Raw genomic sequence first — 23,784 nt, forward strand, 5'->3', positions numbered from 1 at the left:
ATCTCAGATGTTTTAAAAAGCTAGGTTGATGAACATATATACAAAATGTTGGGCTTGTACTCAATACAGACATACAAATTTAGTTCCCCCCGCCCAAGTAATATTACAATGTCTACGAATTTATAGTTTTTGGTTTAAAACTAAGTGCTTGACTTTAGAACTAAAGATCAAATAGTACTTTTTAAAGAACTCTTTATAATTTTATTTTTTTTGGTTCTACTTAGTATTGTATTTGACTAAATCTGAATTCGCTAAATCCTCTTTTTTAGGAGGTTGATATTTAAAAACGAGCTTACGATTTAATAATGTATATAACTTATTAGCAGACATAATATTAACCAAAAGTGGTTTAGATCATAAATTAAGCTATAAAAGTATTACCTTGTCTGTTTTTCATTTTAAAGAACTTTTTGAGTTTGAAACTAAAAATATGTAAAATGTAGAGGTAATATTTCAGATGGTTACTCAACTATGGATACTTTCTCAGAAAGTCACTCAACTTTGATTTTTAACTCAAAAGTCACTCAACCTATTCAATTATTATTTTTAATTAAATTTACTTGCATGAAATTTTTATTTCTAACTAAAATTGTAAAAAGATGACCCACCTACTTGACTCAACCCACTAAAAATATAATAGTGATCTTTTTATTTTACCTTTTCCCCCAAATATAATAGTTAGGATTTATTATTTAAATTAAAGAACCTTTATATTCCATATGTTTTTATTTTTTTCTTCTAAACTATGTTTAATATGTATTTATAGGAACAACGTTCGAGTTTGAAAAAAATATTAACCATAGTATATTGACGATGAAATTGGATATTTTTAAAGCATAGTATAAGTGGCATACAAATGGCAACTTTTTTTAAAAAAAATAAAAAATTCTTAGGAATAAAAATTTCATTAAAGTAAATTTTAATTAAAAAAAAAAAATTGAATATGTTGAGTGACATTATAAGTAAAACACTCATGTTAGAGTGACTTTGTAAGTAAAACACTCATAGATGAGTGACTTTTTAGTTAAAATTCAAAGTTGAGTGACTTTCTGAGAAAAATCCTATAGTTGAGTGATTTTTTGAGAAAAGAATCATAGTTGAGTGACTTTTGAGTTAAAAACTAAAATTGAATACTTTCTAAGAAAAAAGTTCATAGTTGAGTGATCATCTGAAATATTAACTTGTAAAATATATGAAAAGATATTTTAATTGTGTGGCCTTGAAACACGGGTAGGTTTATTTTTTTTTTTCACCCACACGAGTAGGTTGGTACCCACTATTTTATTTCATGATATATATAAGTCAAAGATGATACAATTTGAATTGGAAAGACACTACTAGTAATATGGAAAACATGCAAATTACATAATAAGTAGTTGCGTGTTGCAGATATTAATACCACCAACTTTTTTGTGCTTTTCATTTCGGAGGTATATATTATTTGGGTTCTTGAATTAGTTCTAAATTTCTGATTAATTTCATCACAAAAGGCTCTGCTGGTTGATTTCTTGTATGGTTCCTTATCTGGATCATCGATCATACATTATCGTTTCACTTCCATGTCGAGAGTGTTGTAGGTTACATATGTTCTCTTCTTCCTATTACTAAATATGTTTAGCTCTTTTTTCCTGTTGCAGTAAGTCAGCAAGCTGGAAATATGGAAGTGAAGAGTGAGATTGCAAAGGATGTAACAGAAGTAGTTCCCTTTCTTGCTACTCTTTGAATGCATCTCTCTCTTTTATTTAGTCGCATTTTGTTGTCTTCACAATGTAGCTTATTGGAAACACTCCTATGATATATCTCAACAAAATAGTTGAAAGTGGTGCAGCCCAAATTGCAGCCAAATTAGAGTATATGCAACCATGTGCAAGTGTCAAAGACAGGTGTTTAACCTTCAATCCCCTCGTCCAGTTTATACATCATTCTTATTGAAAATCTTGAATTTACAGAATTTTTCACATCTGTTACTGATTTGTAGGATTGCATATAGTATGATCAAAGATGCAGAAGATAAGGGCCTAATTACTCCTGGAAAGGTTTGTGAAATTCGTTTCGAGAATACTTATTAACAGCTTGAAAAGATGTTATATGACTCTCAAGTGTGATGATAAAACTAGGATTAACATAACCTTTCATGTTATTTGAATTCTGTCCTATTGCCTGAAACTGCTGAACTGAAATGATTTCCTTGTATTTTCAAATGTTGAAATAATGGTGGCCGGAAGACTCCTTCTTGAGGTAACCAGTGGTAATACCGGCATTGGGCTTGCATTTATAGCTGCAGCTCGTGGCTACAAACTCGTGATCGTGATGCCATCATCGTATAGTCTTGAGAGAAGGATTGTTCTTAAAGCTTTGGGGGCTGAGTTATACATCAAAGATCCAGCCAAAGGTTCTGATGGTGTGCTTCAGAAGGTTCAAGAAATACTAGATAGGACCCCAAACTGTCATTTTCTTCATCAGTTTGAGAATCTTGCCAATCCAAAGGTGTCTCCAATACAAATAATTTGTTCATTAATTTGCTACAAAAACGTCTGTCATACTTATCAAGTATGAATGTACAGATCCATTATGAAACAACTGGACCAGAAATATGGAAGAGCACAGGAGGAAAAGTTGATATTGTCATTGCAGGGATTGGGACTGGAGGCACGGTGACGGGAGCAGGAAAGTTCCTTAAAGAGAAGAATCCAGAAATAAAGGTATATGGTATAGAACCAGCTGAAAATGCAATTCTAAATGGAGGACAACTAGGTCAGTACATAGGAATTCCCCTGTTTTCATCTCTGCTTCGACGAACTATTGTTTATCATATACTGATTGATATGTGTGTGATTAAATGTTAAAGGGCCGCATAAAATTCAAGGAATTGGTGTTGGTTTTATCCCAGACGTTCTCGATCTCAGCATACTGGATGGAGTTCTTCAAGTAAAGCTGTATACTATATAAATACTAGTTGTCAAATTTTACAAACATTTAAATTTGTATGAATGTCTAATCAGGTATCTAGTGATGAAGCTATTGAAATGGCAAAGCTTATTGCATTGAAAGAAGGCCTGCTGGTAAGTTCACCCGTCAATAAAGATCACTTCTGAGTCCTCCATTCTTATATCATCGCAACTATCAGGTAGGAATATCGTCAGGGGCGGCAGCTGCTGCAACAATTCAAGTAGCAAAAAAGCCTGAAAATGCTGGGAAACTTATTGCAGTAAGTTAGATCTGTTTCATTAAGCTTATCGATCGATAACATTCTTTCTCTATCTCCTTAAAACATTTGAACACTGGACTAAAATTATGTATGCAGATTATTTTCACTAGTTCTGGAGAGCGTTATCTTTCCACCGTGCTGTTTGATTCCATTAGAGAAGAGGTGGAAAACATGACTTTTGAGTAACTTTATGCAATGTTGTAACTTGAGCTAAAAATAATAAAAACTTCTGAAATGTTGTAACCTCTTAAATGGATATGAACTTTTTGTTCACTTGTACATTCTTATATTATATGAATGGCACAAACAGAAACTATTTGTTCTCCTACAGCTAGTTATTAACTTCTCTTGTGCTAAGAGGTCTATTTTTACTCGTCTCTTTTATAGTTTACACGAGAATTAACCCCTCCTTCTTAAACTTACAAGGCTTAAAAGTTTGAATCAGACAAAAGATAACCTCTCTCTTTCAAAGTTCCTATAACTCCTGTTGCACGTTTATCCTTAATACTTTATAAAACTTGTACATGATTGACTTTATGTTGGCAGTTATTTATCGCATATTATTTCAATACATAAATTAGGATACAGTTAGATACATATAATTTTTAACATAACATCTCAGTCCCAAGACATATATAACACCTCAACAAACTTATTCTTTAGTTTTTTGATGCCTTTTTATTTATATTTTCATGCACAATTAGATGTGACAATATCACGTCTTTCCTGTAAATTTCAATTTCAATTTTCTACAAAAGAAAAAAAAAATGTTGGAAAATAAACAAAACAGAAAAAAAAAAACTACAAAAATGGAAAACTGAAGAAATTACTATCGTACTAAACGTTTTCGGAAAATAAAAGGAACATACCCAGTTGTTTTTCGGCTTCCTTTCCATATATTTAATATTTTAAATTAATTGATATTTTATTTTTAATACAACTAAAGTCTGCATTTTTTTTTGTATTAGTGAATATTATAAGTTGCCTAAACTAATGGTTAATGGAGAAATAAGTTTCAGTTATATACATGTGTTTGAGAATTAGTAGATAAATAAAAATAACATAACATATACTATATAAATTTTAAATTTTTGATAATTCAAATTAAAGAGATGTTTGAGTAACACAGGCACCTTCGAAATTTTTTACGGAAAAGGGCCTAAAATACCCTTTAACTATGCGAATTGGAACAAATATACCCTTCTTCTACCTTTCGGGCCTAAAATACCCTTGACATCAACCTTTAGGCTCTATTTTGCCCTTCTTTTTAACAGCGTAAATAATAACATCAATTAACAAATTCATTTATGACGTGTCGCTATCCTATTAGCTACCCTAATAATTAATTAAACTAATTAAAAAAATCAAACCCACCCAAAAGACCCACCCATTAAAGTGACCCAAATCTTTAACCCATCTTTTATCCCCAATTCCTTTAACCTAAAAATAACATACGCTCCAATCTAAATCTCCTCTCTTCTTCCTCAATTGAAGCTCACCGAACTCAAACTTTCTGGCCAAATCTCCTCTCTTCTTCATCTATCAAAGCTCACCAGAACTCAAGTAAGAATTTTTGTTTCTTCTGGCCAACAATTTGAAGTTGCCACTCTTCTTCAGTTTCTTCTCCTCAACAATGTCGACATCTTCTTCTGTTTCTTCTCCTCAACAATTACAGTCCCATACATGTAAGTGGGGATTGAGTGCAAAATGTTTTACTGCTACGACCATTGAAAATGGTGGACGCCGATTTTACAAATGTCGTCGTCTTGGATCAAACTCTTGTGGTTATTGGAATTGGTTCGATGAAAAACTCCCACCTCATGAATCAATGATGATTCATAGTCAAAAAGTTAAATTGGATTCTATTCGTAAAAATGATGTAGTATGGTTTGTGTTACATTAGTATTATTAGTCGGTTAGGTTAGTTTAATGACTTGATATTGTTGTCAAATGAAAGAGATTTGCATATTTGAAATTTGCAGTTTGATTGTGATGATTTTTTTTTTGCAGAAGTGTTATTTTGGTGTTATGGTGTTATGTAATGAACAATCTTTTTACAAAATTTTATATTATTTGTTAGCGTAAAAATGTTGTATTAGAAGTTTGACAAGATATGAAGAATATTTTGCTTTAAACTATACCAATACTTTAGTTCTTTGAATCCTATGACTGCTGCTCTTCTGGCAGAGTTAAGTTGTGAAAATGGTTGGGGAGGTTAAGGTTTTGAATGCACTTGATTTTGCAAAAATTCAATGGTATCACTATTGCCTTTACAAGTATCCATAGGATCTGAAAATGATCCTTACAAATGTGTATCATCCAGAACCATAGTCCATATATGCATCCCAAATTAGCAGGCCATAGAAACTCTAAAATCAGGTTCATATATGTATCATCAAGTCTTTGTTTGATCTTTATTCACAAATTCATTAAGGGTAAAGTGTATGGAGACCTTACTCCTACCTCGTAGAGATAGAGAGGTAGTTTTCGATAGACCCTCACTAGTAAAGAAGCAAATCTTTGTTTTACCATTCCATGGAAAAGAAATAATAAGTGGGCTGAAGATACATATGGACAGTGACAACAGGACCTGTGCATATACCATTATCCATGTTATGCCAGAGAGCTAAAATCATGAATTGCTGCTCAACCAAGTGAGCTAATACTACGCAACAATAAAGCTGAAAGTTATAATGAAATTGATTTCATAAAGAAAAAACTTATGTGACACATTCTGCACTCCAACATACATTCTGCACTCCAACAAGACATAAAATTTATAAGATAAACGTACTTTCAGCCCACAAAATGACTAGTGTAATTCCATTACGAAACACAATAAACTTATGCCGCAGAAACTGAATAAACTGATTCCAGAAAATAGAGAAAACATACATTCTGCACTCCAACAAGACATAAGATTTATAAGATAAACATACTTTCAGCCCACAAAAATATTCATGGCCAGTCACAAAACATAAGAACACAAAATGACTAGTGTCAAGACTGAAACGACCAGCTTCAGGACTGATTCACAAAAACAAAATAAAAGTTTTCATTGTGCATTTACATAACCAACAAAAATCACTGCATAATGCATAATTGTCATTCCAAATGCTTGCCTCTCTTTGGATTCAGTTTTCCAATCTTTTTCTCCTTTTCTATTGCCAACTGATTTGAGGTCACACATGATTTGCCTTTCCAAGTCAACTTTCTTGGTGAGTATGGCAGGTTGGTAGGCATACTTACACCACTCTCATCACCCCTGAAGTTAATCTTCCTTGATCATGTTGGTAGTTGATGCAACTTTTTCATTTGAAGCTTAGTTTTAGCTTCAGATATTGCTCTAGGCCTAATTATTGTTGTCTCATTCTCATCCTCACTTTCAAGCTCATCTTCATAAAAAAATGCAACATTTTTGTCCTTTGCTTTCCTCTTTAAATTTGAAGGACCAGTAACTTCAATACTTGGTTGGCTTGTCTGAACACTAGGAGATGGTACAAATCCAGGAATTGACATGAAGACAGATTCTTGACTTGATTGTGGTGCTGACAGTGGCACATCTGGAAGAACTTGTGCTCTTCTTTCAAGCTGAACAAATTGACATAGTAGTTAGACTATTAAATAAACAATGTAACAAATGACTAACTAAGGAATAATGAATTTACCAGAGGACAATTCCTTTTATTTTGACCTGGTGCACTGCAGTGACCACATGACATTTTCAGTCCTTTTCTACTTTTTGACCACAATCCCTCCCTCTTTCTTGCTTCATCCTTTTCCCTTACTCTCTTAGTTTTTGGTCTACCAACCATTTTATGTACTTTTGGTGGCTCCATCGCATGAGAGGGATACACTTTCCTGAATCTTTCACCCCTAACCGGTTGAATTTTATGTTGGTACACCAACATATCAGCCTCTTCTGAATACCACCAATTCATCTCATCCAGTGGTTCTTTTTTATCATGTTCTAAAGCTTTAATGGCATGAGGACATGGTATTCTTGTCAAATCCCATGTTCTACATGTACATTTCTTCCTAACAAGACTCACAACATGTCTATCAACACCCTCAGCCACCTCATAACCTAGGTCTTCATTAGATTGAACATGACAACCATGTGCAATGATTTTGTAATTCTTATAAAGATCCATATGGACTGAAATCTCTTGTCCATTTTTTACCCTCCTCTTCAAGATCTTTCAACCTATTCATAACCTACACATAACATAACAATGAAATATTTATATATACATATATAAACATAGTAAGATTATATTATATCAAGTAGTTATGAATAAATATAGATAATACCTTGATTCTAATATCTTCTAACATCTTAATTATTGGTTTTGACCTTGCTTCCAAAATCCATTTGTTGAATGACTCGGTAAAATTATTTTCACATGCTTGATTCTTGCAAATTGTGTCAAAATAGGCCCTGCACCAGTGTTGTGCAGGGTACCATAATAGATCTTCAGGAGCTTGTTCAGACATGGAGCCCATGGTTTTTAATTGATCTTGAAATTCCTCTACATATGTACTCCAAGCAGACCACCATAATAATTTTTTCATCTCTACACCTCTCCAAGTCTTGGCCCAATTGGCTTCTATGTGCCTTACACACCATCTATGATGTGCTTTTGGAAGCAACTGACCAACAACACCAATCAACCCCTGAAACAATAAACAACAAAACAAGTAAGTAGTTCAATTGTATACAAAAGAACAATCAGAAAGTGAAAAAGAAATTAACAAATTATTACCTTTTGCATATCAGACATAAATGTGAATCCTTCACCATCTTTTAGATCTAATGAATTTCTCAACAACTCAATGAACCATTTCCATGTTCTAGTTGTTTCTCTATCCACCACTGCCCAAGCAAGTGGATAGAAATGTTTCACTGAATCTTGTCCAAGGGCAACCAACAATATTCCCTTACACTTCCCTTTTAAAAATGTTCCATCCAGCCCTATAAATGGCCTCAGACCAGCTCTCCATCCATTTTTCAAAGCTTGAAAGCAAACATACATTCTTGAAAATCTTCTTTTTCCTTGTTCCAAAGCATCTTTAGATATGTTTATCACCATATCAGAACCAGGATTGCTATCCCTCAATTCTTGAGCATAAGCCTCCAATTTGTTAAAATCATCAATAAAACTACCCTCAAGTTTCTCCAAGATAAGTCTTTTAACCCTCTTCATCTTTGAATAACTAATATTGAGGGAAAAGTGATCATCTACATCCTTCCTCATGTCTTTCACTTTGTACTTGGGGTTATTCTGAACCTTGTTCTTGAAGTAGTGTGCTAAAGCTTGTTGAGTAGCTCTTCTATTCTTAAAGGCTTCCTGACATGTATGTTTTGTTTCTAAGGTCTTAATTTCAAATCCTTGACCTTTCTTAACTTCTGATATTAGACACAAAAAAGGACAACCAATATCACACTTATATCTAAGTCTGGTAGAATCACTCTTCACAACTCTAAGACCCCTCTTCCTAACAATTGAATAATAACTCACAATTCTTTTAGCTTCATCAAGATTCTTGAAGCTCATACCCTTTTCTAACTCCAAAAAATTGTCTAGTTTCTCAGTTACTTCTCTTTTTTTTTCCCTCCTAAAAAATTCCAACTCATCACTATCATGATCACTAGCAAAAGGTTTATTTTCACCCTTCTCTTCCTCACTTGATTCACCATCAGTTACTGCATCTATTGTCACAAGACAAGCTTCATTAAGTTGATTGATATCATCATTAATTACGGTATCTACTGTAATAGGGAGAGATTCATTCAGTTGGTTGCTGTCACAATTAGTTACTGCATCTACTGTGATAGGGTAAGGTTCATTAAGTTGACTGATGTCAAGAGCTGGGACATAATCTTCACCCTCCTCAACAATAAACAATTGAAGTTGAAGCACATTAGATTGAGTAGACAATACATTCTGCAGTGTTCTAATTCCTGAATCACCCTCTACTAGATAATACTTATTAGAAGGCCCTTAGCATAGCAATTGTTTCACCTTACTAAAACACAATTGTTCAGTGTATTCTGAACAAAGGTCTATATATGATAGCAAATCTGGATCATACTCCTTCCATATATGAGTCAATTTTTTAATGTAATTAACTTGAGGAGTCAGGGCCCACTTGCCCCCATAGTTAAAGACCACATCAACCTTTTCATCCATTCTTTGAAGAAAGTCACATGACAAATATAAAAAAAGAGAAAGTGACTTATTAGAAAACAATAAAGAAAACAACAAACAAGGAATCTACCAATATTTTATGAGAAGACAAAGGGGATAGGGACCACATGTTATGTCTATTAGATTAGATAGAGAATGTAACACCAACAATAAATAAATGCATTTAAGTATGACATACCTAACAAGAAAGCATGGAAAACAGAGAAAAATGCACGAAATGTATGCCGAAAAAGATAAAACTTTCAACTTGAGACAACATTATTAAAAGATAATAAATCGAGATAATAACGAAAACATAAAATAATGTATCTTCTAAAAACAACTACAACAAGCATATACCACATGTAGTACATCAAATTATAACAACATTAGAGTCCTAAACCGTAACTGAAAATACTAAAAATAGAGAAATTCTTACCTGAGTGGGTGAGGATATTAATCCGCAACAGCACGAAGAACAGAAACTTCAAATTGTTGGCAAGAACGATTGAGTTCCGGTGAGCTTCGATTGAGGAAGAAGAGATGAAATTTGAAGAGGATGAGCGTAAAATTCTTTTTAGGTTAAAAGTTTTGGGGCTGGATATTGGGTTAAAAGGTTTGGGTAATAATGGGTTAAAAGATTTGAGTTATGGGTGGGTTTGATTTTTTTAATTAGTTTAATTAATTATTAGGATAGCCAATAGGATAGTGACACGTCATAAATGAATTTGTTAATTGATGTTATTATTTAGGCTGTTAAAAATAAGGGCAAAATAGAGCCTAAAGGATAATGTCAAGGGCATTTTAGGCCCGAAAGGTAGAAGAAGGGTATATTTGTTCCAATTCGCATAGTTAAAGGGTATTTTAGGCCCTTTTCCGAAAAATTTATGATGGATGAGGTATGCCATGTAATAATTGTAAGAGGGATTTTTTTAATAGAAAAAAGTACATTTTAGGTCCCATGTCTTTTCAATCTCTCCCTTTCTCTTCTCACTCATCCACCCCACCCCCTAGAAATTTTTTAAGGTGGATGAGATATGCCATGTAATAATTGCAAGAGGGATTTTTTTAGTCATTAGCGGCCTCTTAAAGTTGTCCGCATAATTTATTTAAACACTTCAATTAATACTAGTACCTATTGAACACTTTTACCAATTCAAAAATTGTTCCTATTAGGCATTTTTTGATAATCAGCAAAATATATGAAGAATGTGTGATACACTTGTGGTGACGTGGCAAAATGACTAATTAAAAAATTACATGTGGCACTGGGCCCTGAAAATTATAAAAAAATAATTTTGTTTAAAATTATTTCAAACACTTTTTATATCTAATTTTTTTAAAAATAAAAAGAAAAAAATGAAAATGTCAACCTATTCTACCCAACCCCACCCCTACCCAACCCCCTTTCATCTTCATCTTCTTTCCAAATCACATTCTTTCTCAAATCATAAAACCTAATTCTTTTCAAATAACTTGAAGATTAACTTTTAAAAAATATATATATACATTTTCATACTAAGAGAGAAGAAGAAAGAAAATTTTGCCAGCGGTTATTCATTTCTACATCGATGACAAAATGAAATTGATAGCTCAAAAATTAATTCTTTCAATTTTTTGAATTTCATTTTTGATAAATTTAATGGGTTTATATATGAATTTAAGTAAAAATCTTTGTTCGAAAATTTTGATAAACAAATATCGGCTAACTTTTTTTATACGTAAAAATCATTTATCTTCTTTCTTCTTCTTCATATTTGTTCCTTATTTTTATGAGATTTGAAATAAATCATACGAAAAAAAGTCTTACTTTCTTTCAAATCTGAATCTTCATAGTTGATTTTCATTTATCTTCATATTTGAATGAAATAATATTCTTTTTTTTATAAAAACGAAAGAAAAACAATGTTGGAGCTAAAATGAATAATGTTTTGCAAACTAAAGTATGAAGAAGATGATAGGTAGGGAGTGTGGTCCTTTTCTTTTTTGAAAAAAGTGTAAATGAAAGAAGAAAAATGTTTTTAAGTTAATTATAATGTCAAGTGTCAATAAAAGAAGAAAAAATGTAAAAAAAATTCAAAAAGACACTATTTTGAATCTTTTCACACGCTTCAGGGAAGTTCAAAACACATTTTTTGTCATATCAACGTTTTGTGTTTAATAGATACATGTTTTGAACAATTTAGGTGTTCAATAGGTACAAGTCTTAGTTGAGGTGTCTAAGTGTATTATGCGGACAATTTTAAGGAACGGTCGATAACTTAAGCCGATTTTTTTAATAGAAAAAAGTACATTTTGTAGGTCCCATGTCTTTTCAACCTCTCCCTTTCTCTTCTCACTTCATCCACCCCACCTTCTAGAAAAAAATTATGGTGGATGAGATATGCCATGTAATAATTGTAAGAGGGATTTTTTTAATAGAAAAAAGTACATTTTGTAGGTTCCATGTCTTTTCAACCTCTCCCTTTCTCTTCTCACTCATTCACCCCACCTTCTATTTACCCCGCTCTTTAATATGAAGTACTTGATATTATTATTTTTTCATTTTAATATATTTCATTACATAAATTTAAAATAATACAATAACAAGATCAAAGAAAAAAAATAGTACTATATTAAAATTAGCATTTCATTATTTCTTAAAATTAATATTTATTTTCCTTACCTTTTTTTATAGTTCATAATACTCATTTGTCAAAAATCAAATAGAGATAAATATGTTGATACTAATTTAAATTTAAAGTCAAATAATTACGTACTTAAAAAAGTTAAACCTCCAAGATACCTATTACGATGTTCTTTCAAAAGGGTGGGTTAGTCGCCTAGTGACATCCTAAATCCAATTACTTCACTCCCTTTGAAACTAAGATGTGTGCACTTAACCTCATAAAAAATTAATTGTTTTAGTTTTAGGATAAACATAAATAGTTATTTAAATTACATTAATCAATTCTTTTTTTTTTCATTTTACTCTCTCCATCATTTTATTCGATTATTTTTTTTCTTGAAATTCAAGCTATAAAATGTATTTTTTTTCATATGCTAACATGATAAGAATTGCAACTTGAGTATTTTTGGTTGAATTGCACTTTAGTGGGAAGGATTATTTATGAACAAACATTATAAGTTGTAGTTCTTATGTTAATATAAAAAATAAAAATATATTTTAAAATATTAATTAAATTTCACATTGCTTGATTTCAAGAATAAAAAGATATCATATAAATTGACGGAAGAGTATGTATATATTTAAGTGTTTATGAAAAAATTCGATTTTGGGCTACATTAAGATAGTACAAAAACTTATGTAATTATTTGTCAAAATTATTGATGTTCTTTCCATTATATTTTCTTGTGATTATTTGATGAATTTAAGTATATATGAAATTATTGAAAGAGAAAGAAATAATAATTTATACCCCTTTCGTTTTTCGTATTAGTTATTTATTTTTTCTTTTACAGATTCTTTATGAAATTATAAATAAAAATGATACTTTATTAATTTACTCCTTAAGAATTGTTTTTGCAATTTTACAAATTTTGTCTATATTTTTAAGAATAATTAATTATTAGTGTAATGAAAATAAAAACAGAAATATAATTTAATTTGTTAATTGACAAATAATTTTTAGTAATATAAATAATCAATACATGAAAGAAAAATAATATCAAATGTTAAAAGTACAATGAATTAGACTAAATTTCACATTTTTTATAAATAAAATTATTTTTAAAAGAAGAAGAAGAAGAAAAAGAAGAAGAAGAAGAAGAAGAGAGGTTGAAAAATTGAAGATTTCAATCAAAGAGAAAAAGTTAAAAAGAAAAGAGAGAAATACATTTGGCCCATTTTTTTAAAAATGGTTCCCAATAATCCACTTGGTAAATTCTAAGAAGAGCCTCATACAACTTGTGTCTGCCACATCATATCTATCCTTCATCCGTTACAAAAAATTTCATCTCTCCAATAATAGTTGTTCACTATTAATTGATATATCCTTAAAAAATTATAAATAGAAGGGTAATTTTATATCACCCTTTGAATATAATAAATACAATGTCTTGAAAAATATAATAGAGAAATGATTGTAATTAATAATAAGGGTAAATTAGGAACTAAGTATAGAATTATCCATGAATTTCATAAAATGGACAAGTATTGTTGAATTTATTTTTAATATAGTGGATAAGTATTATTGAACGGAGGGAATATTATATTATGCCTAAATTGGACATATGGGCTGTTGTGGCAAAAACAGGAAGAAGAAAAGCAAAGTGGACATCAAGGATATATATCACTGTGAAGATGTTATAAAGCTTGGTCATTATTTTTGGGGAAACTAGTGAAGTAGAGAAAAATCAAGAGTTGGATATTAAGAGTTTAATGCCTCAAGGGATGACCTAGTTACTTGCCATTGTTCAAGGTATGTAAAGCTAAAATCTCCTTTATTTGAAATCTAAGTAAATATCTCAAAAGGTCATTCAACTATGAATATTTATGTTATAAAGTCATTCAATTTTGTTTTGTATCAATAAAGTCATTCAATTTAAGGTTTTTCTCCTATAAAATTACTCAACTTAAACTTTATTCTTATAAATAAAAAAATCACTTAACCAACTTTTTCGAGTCAATTCCCTAAATGGTCACCCAAGTTAACAGAATTGCCTTGAAATATCATTTATGTTTCATTTAGGGCCAAAATATCACTTAACTATCCCTATTTTCCTCCAAATATACTTGACACTTCAAAAACATCACTCTCTCCTAGTTGGCATGACATGTCATTAAAGTCTTTTTTTTTAACAATAGACTAATTTGATTCATTAAACCCATATAACTAAAATAATGATCATATTATTTTGAAAAAAAATATATTAGTAGTTTATTAAGAATATATCTTCATACTTAAGAATCTTTTATTATAATTAAACTTTTTATTTTTTTATGTTATGAAGAATAGGTTTTTAAAACGTATTATGATATCATCAATTTTGAATACTTATAAACATATACATTCAAAAAAAAATCGATAAACATATCACTTATGAATGCTAACTTACATCAATTAATCATAAATTTTACTTCAATAATATTAAATGTTAATTAACTATTACAATAAAATTAATTGTCTATTTTGAAATTCATGCTTACAATATTTTTTTCTTGAAAAAAAGTAAAAAGTGAATAATATTATTATTGTTTTTTATCAAAAAAATAAAATAAATACTAAATATCTCAAAAGTCTCCTGCTATTCTAGTTGATATATCATGTTATTAAATCATCATTTAAAAAAATAATAGACCTATTTGACTCATCAAACTTATGTCTCTACAAGGTAAATATATAAATTAGATGAGAATTTATGAAGATTATAAAAAAGGTTAAAAAAATAATTGCTTATTTTTTTACCAAACAAAATTCAATGAAAAAACTCTGTATGCAATTATTACTTGGTAATTTTTAAAATCCCTAAGTAAATTATTTGAAAATTTTAAGCAATTTTTTTTTTTATAAAAGTATGCAAATAAATTTGTAAGGTTGACAAGAAAGTTGGTGAAAGAGAAAATTATTATTTATTTTTTAAAAATTTAATTTTGTATTCTTATTCTTGCTATATTATATTATATTATATTATATTTTAACTTATCATACAATTAAACACCAATATATATTCTCATCTCATCCCAAATTCATGAAATACAAGTAATAATTAATTGAATTGCCTATTTTAATTCAATAATATACATATTATATGAGATTAATATACAGATAAATAAAGATCAAAATTTTATTTTTAATATAAATATTATTCACTTTCTATTTTCTTTTCAAAAAAAGATCTTATAAGTATGGATTTCAAAGTCAATTAATTATTTTTAGTAGTTAATTGACCTTTAATATTATTGACCCATTATATAATATTTGATTAATTGATGTAAGTTGACATTCATGTGTGATTGATATATCAATATTTTTTGAATATATGTGTTTAAAAGTATTCAAAATTGATGACATTATAGTAAGTTTTAAAAAACTATTCTTCATAGCATAAAAAAATAAATAAAAAAATAATTATGACAAAAGATTCTTAAGCATGAAAATTTCTTCTTAATAAACTAATATATACTTTTTAGAAAATAATAAGATCATTATTTTAGTTAAATGAGTTTGATGAATTAAATAAGTCTATTCTTAAAAAAAAGAAAGATTTAAGGACATGGCATGTCAAATAGGAGAGGAGTGAGGCTTTTGAAGTGTCAAGTATATTTAGAGGAAAATAGGGATAGTTGAATGATATTTTGGTCATAAATGAAACATAAATGATATTTCAAGGCAATTTCCTAAACTTGGGTGACCATTCAACTTTTTCAATAAAAAGATATTAACATGATAAAATATATGAATTTTTGTGTCATATAAAATATGAATCCCACACATAAAATTAAGATCACTGCACACTAAGAAATTTGCATGAATTTAATTATATCAAAATTAAGTCTAAATTTAATTAAAATCACTGCCGATAGATGTATCTGGCTGGACGAGTAAGGAAGTCGTATGGAGAAAAAAGTCACTGCCTATTTTTTGTGCCGTTTAGTTTGTTTATTTATCACCTTTTTTTATGTTTTTATTTGAATAGAGATAAAATGTGGTCTATTTAATTATTCTTTTGTAAATTAAAAAGAAATCAAGTTCCTGTACACAACCACATACTTTTAATTATAATCGATCTTTGATTGAATCCAAAAACCAAAAAATGTAAATCGATTTTTGATTGAAGGTCGATTTATTAAACATCAAAAATTAAAAAATGTAAATCGATCTTTGGAGGTTAATTTATTTATTTTTTTCACAAAAATTAATAAATTTGAGAAGAATATTGCAAACCTATAAAGTTTCAAATTTATAATTTCGACAAATATGAAATTGTTGATGGATTGGGTTTAAGATATGAGTTTTCTTTAATTTTGTTTTATCTATGGGGTCCATGTCAACATAGCATAACAAATTAATTTATTTTGTCATGTCATAACATTGAATGTACGAGTATGCGAGTTGGAATGCTGAGCAACATAGGCTAGAAGGAAATCTGAAAGAAACTGAATAACTTACCTGGCTCAACTCAACTCAACCTGACTGACTCATTTCAATATAAAGCAATTTAAAACAAGTGCAATGTAAAGAAAAGTTGTTTAAAAGCATGCTATAAACTCTGCGTGTATGCAAAAATACTATAAATCTGAGATGTATGTAGAAATACAAATGAATTGATGTATATAAAAATACAATAACTGCTGTGGGAGTTTCTCTAACCGACAACTATCACATAAGAGCTATAGTGATGATACAACGATCAACCTCACGTTGCCAGAGCATCCTATACCCGGCCAAAAATATAGGACCTGAACTGCCTAATGAATCGACTAGTCTAATTTGAAAATGATTCATCCAAAAAGTATGAACCTCTTCTACCCATTGTCGCTACATGGTTCTATGGGGGTTGTGGGTTCTTTGAACGCTCCCCCAATTCGGTGCTCGCTACTACTCCCAAAAATGTACTGGCTTTTATGTTTTTAAAACATATTTATTTCTGCTGATTTGAGACTAGTGCTCAAAATTTAGCTCAAAGACTATCTTGGAATTCTCAGCTTCCCCTGCTTGCTTTATTTAGAAAGCCATTATTCTTTTCTGAAAACTAGCCCAAAGTCATCTTTGGAAATCTCAGTTTCCGATCTTGTTTAAATGTGAAAACATTTCTTTAAAACTTCTTTAGGAATACATAGTCCCTATATATCTCTTTGAAGAAAAGAACTTCAAACCATAGCTTTACTCTTTGCTTAACTTCAAAACTTAGGTCTTAAAACGACAATAAAACATTGTTAAGACCCTTGGAAACTTTAAGAAACTTTGTTTTGACTTGCTTCTTAACTTCTAGACTTGACTTTTAACTTCTTTGACTTTGAACTTAACTTTCCTTGAATTGAATTATAGATTCAAGGTTCAAGATCTCATGTTTATGAATGAATTCATGGTGTTTAGATGCACTTTAGAGTGTTGAAATTGACTAGGAAACATAGGTACATCACTTAGGAACAAGTACAAGAAGGTGGGGAACGAATAGGGAGAACTGGCGTCCCTGGCGCTCTGAGAGGCGCGGGGCGCCAGCCCGGCCTCTGAGGAACTTTTGTGGCACTCTGGCAGGCGCGACGCCCCAAGCCCTTGCCCAGAAACCCTCTAAACTTCAATGGTCCTTTCCCCAAACACTTAGGATCATTTATACCCTCAATTCATGATAGATTTAACTCGAAAAACAACCTGGAAACACGAATCAAATCAACACTAGGCATTCAACAATCAACCCACAAGAATTCAACAATGTTCTTCAAGAACTTCACTTTCTTAACATTCAAACAACTCCAATTTCGCTGAATTGAAACAAGTTAGTGTGTGGGTGAACTAACCCAACACGAAAGAAATCTCACATGCCTTAATAGGGATCACCCCCGACGAATTCCACTCGCAAAGTTTGAAAGTTCTTGGCGATTTCTTGATTTCTCTCCTCTTTTCTCTTCTTTCTGAATCCTCTCCAAGCCCTAGCGTAAATTCTAATTTTTTCTAAACTGAATAAAGTCTTGTTTTACCCCAATTAATTCCTAAAAATGAAATAGGCAAATTAGGTAAGGAAAAGACTAGTTTACCCCTCACAAATCCGGATTTGGACTTTCCTTAATCCAATAGCCCAACTTCCAAAGGGCATAACTTACTCATACGATCTCAGAATCGCGCAAACTCAGCGGCGTTGGAAAGATCATTCCAAGAGGTTTCCAACAATATCCAGATCTGCTCCTAACTCATCTTGAGCTAGGAGTTATGGCCGTATGAAAAAGGCCAAAACTCACTTCTTAACTTAGACAAAAATTTCCAGATGTTCTTATTCTATCCAAAAATCAATATTTTCATATGTTAAACTCTTTATAGTCGTTTCTAGGTGCGAGATGTTACACCTATAAAGTTTCAGATTTATAATTTCGACAATTATGAAATTGTTGATGGATTGGGTTTAAGATATGGGTTTTCTTTAATTTTGTTTTATCTGGGTCCATGTCAACATAGCATAAAAAATAAATTTATTTTGTCATGTCATGTATTTTTTCAAGGCGAAATGGTTTGGTGGACCCTTACACTTGTATTAGTTTGTATTCTGAATCCTTCTACTTACCCTTTTGTCATCTGGACCCTTAAAACTCAATTAAAATGAGACTTTTAATCCCCTCCAACCATGTGTGTAGCTCACTCTCTTTTATATAATTGACATGTCATATCCACGTCAGATATATTAATGCCACATCATAATTATTTCATAACTATTTAAAAAAATTATTAACCAAAATTATTAAATAAAATGTAAAATAATAACATTTTAATTTATTATTGGCATTTCTAATTCTCCCTACTTTCATTATTTCACCACCAAAAGAAAGTCATCGCCAGCGTCGTCGCCATTTTTGCCGGCGAAATCACATATACTTTCTCCCTCACCCGTCTTCATCTCCGCCGCACACCATCACTATTTTTCTTTCCTCTTCCAACCTCCACAGTAACAACAACCTAAGCCACCTAACAACCAGATCTGGCCAAACTTTTTGCAATCCAACACCGACTACTATTTTCACACCCCAAATTGCTTACAAATACAATTTCACACCAACCTCTGCCATGAAACTCATTGAAATCTACCCAAAATTCGCCTGAGATTTTCTTGGGTTATCGAAACGGGTTGAAAAAGACAAGTTTAAGGGATTAGAAGGAGACGATTGATGTGAAAGATTGAAGATGGGGACCTGCAAACTCCCCTTTCCATCCTCTCTGGCGTACCTGCAAACTCCCTCGCCGGCCGCCTCCTCCCATTCTAGCGGAAAAAAGGACCAACATCGCTCTCATTCTAGCGAAAAAGGGACCAGAGTCGCCTCTCTCTCTCACACCATTGTGAATCACCGAGCACCGCCATGAAACCAACACGATTCTCTCCCTCCACTAATAATCGCCATGAAACTTGATGTCACCAAAGTGCCAATGCCAAGATCGGGCTAAAGAAGATAACTATGGTGTGGAGAAAAAAGAAAGAGGTTTGGGCAGCGATGGGGAAGGGGTGGCTGAAAAAGCGATGTGGGGAAGAAGATGGATTCTTTTCTTTTTAAATTTTTTTATTATATAATTTTAATAATTTAAAATTTAAAGTTTAAAATATGATGTTCACTCGCCTTAAATGCGTGTAGTCACACTCTCTCGCCAACTCAGCTATTTTAATGTCACATAAGCATGGTCAATGGTCAGAGGGGTTTAATTTATTGTGTTTTATTTAGTTTAGGGGTTCAGTTGATAAAATGTTAAGTAGAAGGGTCCACAATACAAATTCATACAAGTACAAGGGTTCATGAGACCCTTTTGCCTTTTTTAATGATAATTTTGGTTTAGTGATTTTATAAAAGAAAATCTCAAAGTTGAGTGATTTTATTCATACAAAACAAAGTTGAGTGACTTTACTAGATAATTCTCCATAATTGAGTGACCTTTAAAAATATTTACTCCTTGAAATCTCTAAAAAAATCACATGATATATTTGTCAAGTTTTGTAAATAGGAATAATATAGCACGGTATAGTTGCATTAGTACTGATCACCTGGAGACATAGCTATAAGGACAACACTTGATTAGATGGATATTTATGTTTTTTTTATAAAAAAAAAAGTTACTTGCAAATGGATATTACTACTTGAGTGGAAAAACAATATGATCTGCATGTCATAGATCTTTAAAGGCATTGCTTGATAAAAGTTATCCTTAACTTTGGAAGGGTATTCATAAGTTTTACTTGACAAATACGTGCGACGCTATTTTGTGCACATGATTGAGACCAGACCATTTATAGTGAGCCCGAATATTGTGGCGTACCCGTCCTTGTGAGATTGTTTGCATTTGATAGTCAGCAGGAATGTCATGACTGGTTCCCTGACTTGAGCCAAGATATGACACATATGGACTGCGGGCAAGACCCTCATAGCGAGCCCACAGAGGGCGTACCTTGTGTTTGATCGTGATTACAGTTATGCGTATAAAATCATAGTCATGAGTACATGAGCGCATATTTGTATATGATCATTTGTTTAGAGATAGTCACAATACATCACTTAGGCAAATTGCTAGGCGCTTCATAATAATGAATAACTCATACGACGTTATATGATAAGATAATAAGGAAAATACAGAAATTATAGTTTCATATTACGTATTGTCACTTGTATGGTCATAAGTTATAGTTTCAAGGGAAAATACATTAAAAAAAAAAAAACCTTAAACTTGACAGCACCACTTACTTTAGCACTTAAACTATACGGGTACCCCCTTAACATCTTTCAAGTGAATTTAAATACATCCGAATAGCTGACGTGGCAAGTCAAAAAAGACATTAACTCATGAATGTTAATGAATTGAGAGTATAATAGGAAAAAGAAAATTGTCTAACTTATAGTGGCAGATTGGTAGTTAACAGCTCCTTAAAGTAATTTATAGGCTGATTGTTGTGGAAATAACAGCTCCTTTTGTTACAGTTTTGAACAAACTATTCCTTAGTTTTAATTGTGTTGTAGGTTACATATGTTCTATCTTCTTCCTATAATTAAAGATGCTTAACTCTTTTTTCTTGTTGCAGTAAGTGAGCAAGGAAATATGGAAGAGAAGAGTCATGAGATCGCGAAAGATGTGACAGAAGTAGTTTCCTTTCTGAAATCTTTCTTGGTACTCTTTACATCCTCCTTGTTTAGAATCAAATCATCATCGCATTTTGTTGTCTTCACAATGTAGCTAATTGGAAGCACCCCTATGGTATATCTGAACAAAATCGTGGAAGGTTGTGCTGCCCAAATTGCAGCCAAATTGGAGATAATGCAACCATGCTCAAGTATCAAAGATAGGTGTTTATCTTTCACTCCCCTCATCCTGTTTCTTCGCTCAATTTGCAAAATCTTGAATTATTCACATCTTATTTCTAACTTGCAATTCTTAATATGTAGGGTTGCATGGAGTATGATCAAAGATGCAGAAGACAGGGGCCTGATTAGCCCTGGAAAGGTTGGTGAAGTTTGTATGAGAATAAATAGCAAGATGAAAAAGGAACACATTGAAGAGATATATATGTTCATTTCTCTTGATAGTGATGTGAATTCTGTGGTCTATTATAATTTATCTGAAAGGCTGAATTGAAGTTATTTTCTTGGTTTTCAAATGATGAAATAATGGTGGCTTAAGACTGTCCTTCTAGAGACATCCAACGGAAATACCGGCATTGGTCTTGCGTCTATTGCAGCAGTTCGTGGCTATAAACTCGTGATAGTGATGCCAGGATCATATAGTATTGAGAAAAGGATTGTTCTTAAAGCTTTGGGGGCTGAGTTATACATCACAGATCCTGCCAAAGGTATAGATGGTGTGCTTCAGAAGGCCCAAGAGATAAAAGACACAACACCCAACTGTTATTTTCTTCGTCAGGACAAGAACCCTGCCAATCCAAAGGTGTCTATACAAATAACTCAATTCATTTATTATAAAAACATAACACTTATCAAGTATCCATTTTATAGATACATTATGAAGCAACTGGACCTGAAATATGGAATTGTACCGGAGGGAAAGTTGATATTTGTATTGCTGGGATTGGGACTGGAGGCACAGTGACAGGAATTGGAAGGTTTCTCAAGGAAAAGAATCCAGAAATAAAGGTAAGGTTATTTGTGACCGGCATTGTTCTTCTTTCCTTTTGACTTGATTTGTGATTTTCTTTCCTTCTTTTTGTCTTGTCGGAAAATCAGGTATATGGTTTAGAACCAGCTGAAAATGCATTTCTAAACGGAGGACAACTAGGTCAGTCAACTAACATGCCATAGCATTAGTTCCATATAAAGAGTTGTTCAAGCTCTCATCTCTGTTTTCATCACTACTTTCTGTGAATTATTTATTAAATGTTAACCGTTATAGGGCCACATAAAATCCAAGGAATTGGTCCTGGTTTTATCCCACCTGTTCTCGATCTCAGCATCCTGGATGGAGTTCTTCAAGTGAGGCTGTATACCATATAAGTAGTTGTCAGATTATAAACATTTAAATTTCTGTTCAATGTGTATAAGTTATGATATCAGCTTCTGTTTTTATTTATGTTCAGGTATCTAGTGATGAAGCTATTGAAATGACAAAGCTTCTTGCATTGAAAGAAGGCCTGCTGGTAAGATTACTTTTATTTGAGTCCACATGCAGATTGTCTGTCTACCGCTTCATTTGTGGTATGTGTTCTTATTAAGTCATCACGACTATACTTCAACTTTTTATTTTGGAATATTTTCAGGTAGGAATTTCATCAGGGGCTTCAGCTGCTGCTGCAGTAAAAGTAGCAAAAAGGCCAGAAAATGCTGGGAAACTTATTGTGGTAAGTTAATTCTATTCAGTAATTAAGCTGATAACATTCTTTCTCTGTCTCCTTGAAACATTTGAACACTGGCCTAAAATTATGTATGCAGATTATATTCGCTAGTTCTGGAGAGCGTTATCTTTCCACCGTGCTGTTTGATTCCATTAGAGAAGAGGTGGAAAACATGGCTTTTGAGTAATTTTATGCTTCTTTGGAGTTATATATGTTGTAACTTGAGCTAAAATAGTGAAGATCTTTGAAGTGTAACCCCTAAATGGATGAACTATTGTTCACTAATACATTCTTAATATTTGAATGGTACAAAGAACAACTATTTGCTTGCCTACAGATATTAACCTCTCTTGTGCTAAGTGGTATGTGTTTGCTCGTCTCCTTTATAATTTACACCAGAATTAGACCTTAACAATATGCATTGTTGAAATAACTGCAAAATCTTAACATTTTCATCATTTCCTGGCTAGAATTTATCACGATAGTATTCGTGAAAAACTAAATATTTATATTCATGATTGAGTATAAAAAAAGATTGCAATTTGCACTACTTTAACTTTTACGAATGAAATAATTCTTAATATTTTAAAGAAAATAAATAAAAATTATAAGAAAAAACTCTTCTATAAATGGATTAAAAGAGGTCTATTAAATGACATGTTAAGAATTCCCACATCGGAAAAGGGATGGGAATTTAGTCTCTTAATATGGAACTTGGACAATCCTCCCCTTATAAGCTAGCTTTTAAGGTTGAGTTAGGTCCAAGATCCATCTATACATGCTATCATAGCTAGGCTCATTTCAATTCTTTGTTCACTGATGTTGGTCCCCATATTATAGTGTCCATGCTCCAGTTAACAAGGTTTGGGCGTGCGGGGGAGTGTTAAGAATTTCCACATCAGAAAAGGGATGGGA

The 23,784-nt window shown here is 31.7% G+C and overlaps 2 protein-coding genes and 1 pseudogene across 2 annotated transcripts in view; 2 read left to right on the forward strand and 1 right to left on the reverse strand.

The window, feature by feature from the left end:
* Positions 1–1,657: 1,657 nt before the first annotated feature.
* Positions 1,658–23,784, forward strand: part of LOC125816821 (cysteine synthase-like) — an 85,157-nt gene continuing 63,030 nt past the window's right edge. The window contains exons 1-10 of the mRNA XM_049496444.1: positions 1,658–1,696; positions 1,774–1,883; positions 1,979–2,036; positions 2,082–2,083; positions 2,226–2,487; positions 2,565–2,754; positions 2,849–2,928; positions 3,003–3,062; positions 3,128–3,208; positions 3,305–3,394. Coding sequence (XP_049352401.1) covers positions 1,658–1,696; positions 1,774–1,883; positions 1,979–2,036; positions 2,082–2,083; positions 2,226–2,487; positions 2,565–2,754; positions 2,849–2,928; positions 3,003–3,062; positions 3,128–3,208; positions 3,305–3,394 — 972 coding nt within the window. Of the gene's footprint in view, positions 1,697–1,773; positions 1,884–1,978; positions 2,037–2,081; positions 2,084–2,225; positions 2,488–2,564; positions 2,755–2,848; positions 2,929–3,002; positions 3,063–3,127; positions 3,209–3,304 lie in introns of the transcript that reaches the window.
* On the reverse strand, positions 6,494–9,402 carry LOC125815465 (uncharacterized; annotated as a pseudogene).
* On the forward strand, positions 21,106–23,056 carry LOC125816822 (cysteine synthase-like). The gene is made up of 9 exons (XM_049496448.1): positions 21,106–21,370; positions 21,470–21,527; positions 21,705–21,968; positions 22,037–22,174; positions 22,265–22,316; positions 22,431–22,510; positions 22,615–22,674; positions 22,795–22,875; positions 22,967–23,056. The coding sequence occupies exons 1-9, from the start codon at positions 21,279–21,281 to the stop codon at positions 23,054–23,056; spliced, it is 915 nt and encodes a 304-aa protein (XP_049352405.1). The 5' UTR covers positions 21,106–21,278.

This window comes from Solanum verrucosum, unplaced genomic scaffold, assembly GCF_900185275.1.
Source record: "Solanum verrucosum unplaced genomic scaffold, falcon-dt-bn FXZP01000261.1, whole genome shotgun sequence".
In the NCBI taxonomy this organism is placed as follows: domain Eukaryota; kingdom Viridiplantae; phylum Streptophyta; class Magnoliopsida; order Solanales; family Solanaceae; genus Solanum; species Solanum verrucosum.